Genomic DNA, 9851 nt, shown 5'->3' with positions numbered 1-9851 from the left:
TGCTAAAGATTAAGCTTTCAAATTACTGTGTTTCTAATATAAAATGTATGATCTAAAACAGATCAAAGCTTCGACATCTTAAATTTATAAAGTAAATGACAGAATATTTATGATGTTACTTTTAGTGTTGAAATTCTTTACAAATTTGAATTGCAGAGCCATTTCTCAGTCCAATTTATGCAGTACTAAATAATTGTGAAGAATCCAAATGGGTACATATGTTCAACAATTGAAGGAAGAATATGAGAAACGTCTTCGTGGTAACAATTTTTGATGAATACTTATTTGATTATCTATTATTTATCTGATGTAAAATAAATGCAAAAAATAGAACAGAAGATATTAGACAATATTAGAGTTTGGTTGAATTGTTTACATTATGATAAAACATTTTTTAATAATTATTGTTGGATAATGATTGGTAAGAAATGTTAAAATTTATAAATTGGCATTTACATTTTATTATGAACTAGCATACATTTTAAGGAACAAAGCTATGAATCTTTTCAAGTGAATTAGCTATCCAAAAGTTGGGATATGTATAACTGACAAAGTCTGCTCAGTGCAGTGTAGTTTTTGTATAAAAATTTTTTAGAATCTTTTCCAAATTCAGTATTGATTTTGAAGTATTAAAGAGAATAATTTTTAAATTTAAAAAAGAGAAAAAGGAGACTTCTGAATTAAAATTGTTAAAATATGTTTGACATTATTGTAATTTTTGCAAGCGATGTGACTTGCTAATTTTATAGTATCAGAACGAACGTTACACGGTGAAAAAGAAAGACGACGACAACTTAATTTTCATTGTAAACAACTTGAAGCGCAATTGCGAAAAGTTCAACGAGACAATGAAAGTATGGGAAAGCAGTTAAAAATGATGAAAAAGTGTGCATCATGCTCACATCTTGGTAATACTTGTTTTTTTTTTGACTTTAACTAATTTCCTTGGAATTGCAAATATACAAAAAATTTTTCGATGATTTACTTATTCCTAAATTGTTTAATTTTCGCATCGTTTATTATCACATTTTCTTTCTTCATATCACAAATGTAATTTTACTACAAAAAAAAAAAAAGCAATTTTCTATAATTTATTCAAAAACTCAAATGGAAAGCTTAGCATAGGATAATTGGGAAACTTTGGAAGTATCTTCTGTAAGAAACAGACTTTATGCTTTTTCTTATGCATTCTTAATTTTTTTTTTTTTTTTTTTTGTTAAATATGATTTTTCAATTGAGTGAAAAGTTTTCTAAATTTTCTTAAACGAATAGTAAATTTATTTATCTATCAATCAGAGCGCAGTATGGTTCTAAAAAAAAAAAGAAAAAAAAACAGAAACAAAAAGTAGAAAAGCGTAGTGATGTTAACTTGCTGTTTTTTTTTTTTTTTTTTTTTTTCATTATTCTCTAGAAGGTTATTTAATGGAAAAATTGAATTGTTTTTAATATTACTTTAAATTCCTGCTTTTTTTTGATGGTTTTATTTGTGAAATAAAATCTTATATGATCGATTTTTTTACAAAATAAATAAATTTTGCAAATTTATTTCATTTTAGATCAGCGTAGCAAAAGTTACAATGCTTTAAATGTGTTACTACGCGGATCTGTGGCTGCTTTGGAACCAGATGCTATTGTATCAGTTGGTCGTAGTGATGAATTTAAAATGATTAAAAATGCAAATAGCAATCTTCAGCAATGTGTTGATAAATTACAGAGTATGGTGAGAAGATAATTTAAAATTTGATATAAGATTTTGTTAAATTTCATGATTGAATGTACAAATTAAATTTCAATTTTCATTTGCTTTATGTGAAATTGTTCATTTCATTTTCCTTTTTTTATAGCTACTAAAAAAAGGACGTGAAGCTTTAGCAGCAGAAAAATATTATAACAATGCAATTTCGGAACGTGAAGAGCAAATATCTCGACTTCAGAAAGAGGTTTTATTTTCTTATTTTGTTTTTATTTTTTCTAATTTTAAAATACACTTCATTCACGTATGTTGATAGTATTATTTAGATGTAATATAGTATTGTTTAACATTGTTTTTGTTTCTTCTACACTTGTATCCGTAATTTTATCCTAAATTCTTTTGTCAAAATTAACTTACTGAAGATGGAACACATGATTTTAACATTGAAATTTAGTTTATATGTAGGAATAAAAGCAAATAATTAAGCTTATTTATTTAATAAATTGTTGAGTAACTTCATTCAATTGGCAGTTTAGAAGTTACGTTGCATTTTATGCATTTAATAATTCATTTTAAAAGAAAGGCAAATGTTTCAGCTTCAAGAGCGATGGAGAGGAGTTTCTACACAGTCAGTTGTATGTGTTAAACTAACCTAAATTTTGGAAAAAAAAATTCCATCGCAATTTGTGAATTTTTTTTTGAACTGATGTTAAGGAGAGTTAATCAGTAGTTATATCTTACTATTGTCTAACAATGGAAAATTTATTTCATGTGAAATGTACTAACTTTCTATCGCAACTTACTTTAGCACAGAATTAAAATAATAATAAAAAATACGGAGTGTTTGTTAAACTAGAAAGTTGTTCAGCAGAACAACCATCACTCATAAGTGTGCTAATACTTATAAGTCTAGAATTTATTTATAAATGTAAAATTGAAGTTGGAAATCTTCATTTTAATATTTCTTGTCATTATGAATTTCAAAATATTTGTTATAGGCTAACCAGCATATAGAAACGAAATTGAAAGCATTGCTAAAAGTTAGTGCTGTATTAATTTCTCATGATTTTGATTTTAATGTTAAAAATTTTCTGTATTTAAATACTGTAATATATGTTTCAATTTAAAATGTTAAATGGAAAATTTGCAAAAAAAAAATTTTTTTCTTTTAGGAGAGAACCGAATTGTTGGATCGAATAAATCGTTTAGAGAAAGAGAATAAAGAAAATTACGATGTTGTACATAATGAACCACAAAAGTGAGTTCATTTTGATTTGTATAGTTATTATCATAAATTTTGCATGTTTATTTTAGATTTATTGCTCTCTCTAGTAAGAAAAATATTAGTTCGATTAAGTGCCAAAGAAATTGATTCGTAGTATAAAATTGAAAGATAGTATTAGATGAGAGAAATTTATTAGTAATGACTTGTTATATCATGTTTCATTCTTTAGCACTGAATATTCGACAACTACTCCAGCAATCTTTGAAACTGATGTTAATCCGTACTGCGGATGTTGTCGAAATCGAATAAAAAATTGGAACAAAATGTTAATCCTTCATTATATTTTTTACTTTTTGAGTGTGAAAATTATTATTCATTTATTTAATTATTTTGAAGAAAGATTTCCCTATGTATATTTTTTACACTATATATATTTTGATATGTAAAACGGTGTGCTTAAAAATTTCGGGTTTTAGAAATGGTTTTTATTAGTTGTGTAATTTACATTTGATGGTTTTATTTTAGGTTAAATGCAAAACAAATAAATATCACTGAATTTACGAATCCTGATGAGAGTGATTCAAATCGATTAAAACAAAATGTAACGGCTGCAGAGAAGATTCAGGTATATATTGGAAATTTACTAATGATAATTTAGTTGAATTTTACTGTGACAAGCGACTGAATAAACAGATCAGTAATTTGTTCAGATTTGTAGTTTTTAACCCTTTCACTTCCTAATGGCACAATAGACCGAGATTTATTTTCAGTTATATTTTTCACATTTTGTGTGTAATAGCAGCGTATATTTTTGGTTTAAAATTTAATTATTTCCACTTACTTGAAATTTGGCATTTTAATCGCGATAGTAATGTTGTAAGCTAGTTGTCACGGAATGTATTTTTATTTTTATATTTCAACCAGAATTTTTTTTGAAATAAGTTATTTTCATTTTTTTTTTTTTTTTCCAGAAGCTTTCTCTTGCATTGGAAATGGAGAAAGAGAGGAATAGAGCGGTGGAAAATGCTCTAAAGAATGAAAATAATAATGTAAGTTTCTTGATTGTTTTTCGGATTTAATTTCCACAGATACCTTTCAAATAAATTTGATCAGAAATACAGTTTTTCTAATTTTGTGGTGAAATTAATTGTTCGATTTTAGCTGTCGAGCAGTTACCAGAAATTACTTCATCAGTGTGAATCTTTGGAAATGGAATTGGCTAAAAGACGAATTACTGAACAAAGTGCTAAAAATCAAACAAAGTAGGTTTGGTATTTTAAAAGAAAAATGCATCACTGTTATAGTCATGTATCTGAAGTATTACTTTTCCGTTTCGAATTGTAGTAGATTAATATCTGTTCTAGATCACTTATGATGCAATTTTATTGTTATCCAGAATGTATTGATGATAAAAGTAATATATCAAGTTTTCATGAAGTTTCCATTATTCAAAATATAACTAATTTTCTGGTTTTTTGAATAATTGTTTCACTTCTTGAATGTATTTATGATCATCTAGATTTGATCAGAATGATCAGATTGCTTCCAAAATCGATGCATGCTTAATATCTCAACTGCAGGACAAACTTGGTTTGTTTGTTTGTTTTTGCAGATAGTTTCTATGTTGGAAAATCAAAACTTAAATTGACATATAAAATACTTTAACTCAAAGATCATTCTTTTATTATATCTTTGTGTGATTGGGAATTCATGAAAATATATTCCAAAATGTTTCAAAATATTTCCACTAATGATTATGTGTATATCATTTTTCATTGTTTACATTTGATTTGAACTTTTTCTGAGAAAAAAAAAGGGATGAAAAGAATCCTCCAAAAAAATATTCTATTCTAAGAAGTTTCTTTTTCTTGTCTATAATTAAATTATGAATCATTTTTCTACATATTCTTAATTATTTCACATTTAGATAAAGCAGATAAAAAGATCGAACTTCTTGAAAAAGAATTAGCACTTGCAAAGCGTTCTGTTTATGAGAATGAGCAATTTGCTATCGCACGACAAATTGAAATGCTTGAAAAGGACAAAAGGTTTGTCAGCTATTTTTATTTCGTTTTATGTTGTATTTTTTGCTTTATGTTGTATTTCTTGTTAATTATATTTTTTTTTTCATCTATTTATATGATTTTGTTTTATTGGATTAAATAGATTTAGCATTTTTTTTTTCGAATATTGTATTTTTCATTTGTAGAGAATTAACGCTAATAATTGATAACCAAACAGAACGATTAACACGTTTGGAGGATCAGTTAAGAGTAATAAATAGAGAAAAAGAAACACTGCAACGAAAATATACCGAATTGGAACATGCGAACAATTTAATTGTTCAGGAAAAGTCCGAACAATTAGGAATTATTGAGGTTTTTCATTTTTCTTTTTTTTAAAATTATTTATTCGTTATATTTTTCTATATTTTAAGTTTTTCAATATTTTATTTCATCACTTCATTCTTTGTTTCTGTAAAACCTTAGCATTTATGAATTTTTCTTTTCTTTTAAAGAGGCAGCGCAAAGAATTATCACACATGGAAGAAAAGCAAATTGAAGAAAACAAAGCGCACGATGCACAAATTCAAGCATACCATCAACTTATTAAGCAAAAGGTTAGAGTCTGGTTTTTTTCTTCTTTTTTTAAGTTTTATTATGAATTTTTTACAGGATGATGAGCGTGGAGCATTGATTGCTGAACTTTGTGCTGCTAATCGTTTAGAAACACCACTTTATGATCCAATTAAAGAAATTCAGAATCATTGTGGTAAATATTTTAAAAATTGGCTTTATTTTGTGAAAGTTTTTTGGTGTAGCATCCATTACTAAATTGATGGATCTTTATGTAAAAATGAGGTATTCTTATTTGTATGAAATTATTCAAACTTTCCATCTGGTTTTCTTTTTTTTTTTTTCAGCTGCAACTGATGAAAACTGTGAGTTATTGAAGGAAGTACGAGAATTACATCACGAAAAACAAACGGTAAATGTTTTTCTTCAAATATCAACTCAATGAATGCTCAATGAATGAATTTCGTCATTTTTCCATTCGAATATCCTACCTTATTTATTGGAACATTGAATTATTTTGCGCTTTTTCTGAAAAAAAAAAAATGTGTGGTTTAAAATCACACCTTTATTTGTTAAGATTTAGAAAATGATTTACAGATGTTGGATAGAATGACTCGCCTAGAGAATGAACTTCAGTCACTAAAAGATCAATTAAGATTAAAAACAGATGAGGCCGAGAAAGAAGTTTTATTGAAAAATTCGATGCATGATGATCTTGCTAAAGCACGAACTATGGTTAGGTTATCTAATTATGTATGATATATATATATTAATAAGGAAAGAAGCATAAATAATAATGAAGTGAAGATTGACATTGATTTTTTTGTATTTTTCTATTTTTTTTTTTTTTTTTTTTTTGAATTTATGTCGTTTGCAATTTATTTTACATCGTTTTTTTTTTTTTTTTTTTTTTCAATACGTTATTTTTCCATTTTTCCGAACATTTTTATGAGCATTTTTTTTTTTTTTTTCACTCATTGTCCAGTTTATATTTCATAAAATGATTCCTTCAAAAGCAATAAGCAGTGATAATTTTTCAGTTATTAGAGAAGGAAGCACAAATACTGGATTTGAATAATGACTTAAAAGTTGCCGAAGTGAAACTAATGAAGGTATTAGTTTTTTTGTTTTTTTTTTTCTTTTCTTTTAATATCTATTGATTTTGTAATGAACTGATATTCCTTGGTTGATATAATGAATAATTAGTGCGAAGAATGGTTGTGCTACAAGCTTATATGTCAATTTAGTTATAATCTTTTAATTTATGCTATTCTGTTATTCGTTATATATTTTCATTCTTTCAAGAATTAAGAGTGACTAACAAAAGAAATTAAGTCTTGCTTTTTGAATGAAGAATGCTATTTGTGGATTAAAAGATTAATTATCAAAACGCCGATATCTTCCATATCATTGAAATAATTATACTGAATGTTATTTATTCATCAAGCTATTTATTGAATGATATTTATTCATGAAGCTATTTATTCATGAGTCTTTTTTTTTTTCATTCAGAAAGTAGAATTTACAAAATGCATATTTACAGCTGGAAACAGAACTTGCCAATTCAGCAGATCGTTTGCAAGTAGAACAAGTCACAGGAAGTGCACTAAAAATAACTGTTGAAGAGTTAGAAGATCTATTGCAAGAGAAAAATGCAGAACTTATATCAGCTGCACAAGAACGGCAACGATTTACTGGTGAAATGCAAAAATTGAAAGAGTTAAAATATGATTTGGAAACTAAACTGTAAATTTTCCATTTATATTTTTGTTTTAAGTTTGGAATGTTTTCGTTTTATCTTAATTTTTTTTTTGTTTGTTATTTGTAAGATTTTCGAAAATTTCCTCTGATTTTGATTTTGCATAGATATTAATGTGTACATGGAAGTAGTAAGAGTGAGCAAAATGAGGGCGCAAAAATGAATGACGGAAGGAGAGAGAATAATTAGGGTAACAAAATTATATAAACAATATCGGAGTATATTAATAGTGATGCAAATGCTCTTGAAAATTATTTAGATAGTGAGGAGGTATTTTATTCTTTCAAACAAGTAATAAAAGATTATTTTGAATAGACAAGAAATATATATTGAAAGGTTTAGCGATTGATACGTAGAAAAATTATCGAGTTTTGGAAAATGAGATGATGATTATTATTCTGATCATAAAATGAGAAAAATGCAATACCAATTTAGGACAAAAGTAAGATAAAATTAAAGCACGATAAGTTATTAGGCATAAAATAAAATTGTTAGAGAACAGGTTAATTTATTCAATTACAGAAAAAGTGCATTTTTGCTTCGATAATTTGGCTTGCATTTCCTGTTCAGCTATGTTAGTTAGAATGTATAATAATTGATGATGACTAGGCATATGGAACAGAATATAACAGTCTAATTGATTCAAAAACTTGAAGTTTCTCTTTTTTGAATTAAGATAATGAAACTGCATATAGAGAGAATGATATCTGAGAAGCAAAAAATCAATTATTGCAATAAAAAAGATGAACAAAGTGTTTCGTTTGTCTTTGAAGAAGCTTCTTACCAACATATGATGCATTTATTTTAAAAAAGAAATTTGATAGTCTTTTCGGAAATAATATTATGCTATTTCGGATTTTATGATGGTTTTCCTTTTTTTTTTTTTTTGTTTTTTGTTTTTTGTTTTCTGTAAAACATCTAAAAATTTTTAATTAAGTTTATTGGTAGAGTTAAGTTATTAAGGACATTGTAACAATCCAAAATGGAACACAGATGTTAGAAGCAAATGCATTTTATTATAATTGCTGTATTTTCATTCATTTCTTTTAAAATTTGAATAAGTGATAATTTAATAAATTGATTAAACTGAAAAAAAAAAATGTAATCTCCAGCATATATGTAAATATTTTTTTAGCACTCTACAAGGACGAGAACTAAAAGAAGCACATGGAAAATTAGCTATTCTCAGGAAGAAAATACAAGAGCTGGAGCTAGAAGCAATGAATTCACCAGATAAGTAAGATTATAAATCCTCTATGTTAGAATTAGTGATTTGGTGGAGAAATTTCAATGAAATCCATTTGGAAACATTCAAAACATTCTACTGATTAGACAACAGAAAGGTTTTCCTTAATCAGCAAATTTATTCGTATATAATTGATTATATTATGAAATAAGTGAATCATGCCTATTTATATTTACCAATGCTTTCTTAGCAATCATTGCAAATATATGGAAATCAAATTAAAAAACTTTTCAGTTGCTGTTTTTTTCTACTAATTTTCTTCAGGAATCTTCGTGAAACAACTACACAGCAAGGAAGTTCAAAATCAACAACACTAACAACGACAGTGACAAAATCTGCTATTTCCAATACAACTCCATTGCATCCCTAGACTAATACTATCTTGTTGTTTAATTTATCTAGTATATTATTTACCTATATTTACCCTACAATTTATCTGCACTCTATTAAACATTGCTTATTAACATTTTAATTAGGCTATCTGCATCATTGATAACGCCCGAAGAAAACTGTACACTTCACTCTTCTCTCTGATAATACATTTACAACTTAAAATTTTTATCTTAATGCTAAAGTGCTTTTGATTTATACGTCTTATTTTTCATATCTCATTGTCATTTATCAACTAGAAAAAGATGAATTAACGTGCTAGTTACATTATCCATTCATTGTGCCAACTTTCCATATTGACAGCTAATCAAAATGTGTGTCATTTAAGTGATACTTATTACAACAACAGAAGTTACCTCAAATGTTGAAATATTATTTGTCCATACTATTACACTTATCATTTGTACATACAATTTTATTAACTCTATTTCATTGTATCTATTTATTGAATATAGTATGAGTACAATTCGTATGCAATGTATTCCGTTTTTACAACATGCATCTGCGATTAATTGAGTAAATTATATTTTAATGATAAGGTGATAGCAATATTATCAGATTATATCCATAATGGATATAAATTACTAACAACTGCGTAATCATTTCTATATTTCTTGCTCTTTTTGGTAAACAGCTTAAATCAATGGTTGCATTAATAAATTATTATCACTGCTAACAAGTGATAATGGATATATTATCAGATATACATTCATATCAAATAATGAATTAATAGCAATCCTCTACCTATTTTTATGGTCTTTTTTTTTGTTTCTGAAAATTTAATTTATAACTAGTCAGTGACAATAATATCGTCATATTACATAATTCCTTTCCCCTCTTTCTTTTGCGAAAAAATCTAATTTAGCAAACCGCCACCAACAATCAATCAGTGCCACATCCCATCACCATCCTTATACTCACTCTGTCATCTAACTCACCTAACATCTCTAACTCGTCTAACC

General features: G+C 26.5%; 1 protein-coding gene across 2 annotated transcripts; it reads left to right on the top strand.

The window, feature by feature from the left end:
• Positions 1 to 208: 208 nt before the first annotated feature.
• Bm9260 (Uncharacterized protein) lies at positions 209 to 8869 on the top strand (the record flags this gene model as incomplete). 2 transcript variants are annotated; one of them, XM_043076262.1, is made up of 22 exons in its annotated part: positions 209 to 260; positions 750 to 908; positions 1557 to 1720; positions 1845 to 1940; positions 2290 to 2328; positions 2692 to 2733; positions 2866 to 2951; positions 3148 to 3243; positions 3444 to 3543; positions 3890 to 3967; positions 4080 to 4180; positions 4438 to 4508; positions 4846 to 4966; positions 5128 to 5296; positions 5437 to 5538; positions 5594 to 5690; positions 5842 to 5906; positions 6092 to 6229; positions 6535 to 6606; positions 7038 to 7240; positions 8389 to 8490; positions 8764 to 8869. In XM_043076262.1, 22 exons carry the CDS (start codon positions 209 to 211, stop codon positions 8867 to 8869), a joined length of 2259 nt encoding a protein of 752 aa, XP_042932196.1. The 2 variants fall into 2 exon arrangements, with proteins under 2 accessions (XP_042932196.1, XP_042932197.1); XM_043076263.1 differs by lacking the exon at positions 209 to 260 and having other exon boundaries at positions 857 to 908.
• Between the last annotated feature and the right edge of the window lie 982 nt (positions 8870 to 9851).

Source organism: Brugia malayi (genome assembly GCF_000002995.4).
Source record: "Brugia malayi strain FR3 genome assembly, contig: Bm_v4_Chr1_scaffold_001, whole genome shotgun sequence".
NCBI classification, from domain to species: domain Eukaryota; kingdom Metazoa; phylum Nematoda; class Chromadorea; order Rhabditida; family Onchocercidae; genus Brugia; species Brugia malayi.
The sequence above is the reverse complement of the archived record's forward strand: the minus strand, read 5'-3'. Positions and strand labels throughout refer to the sequence as shown.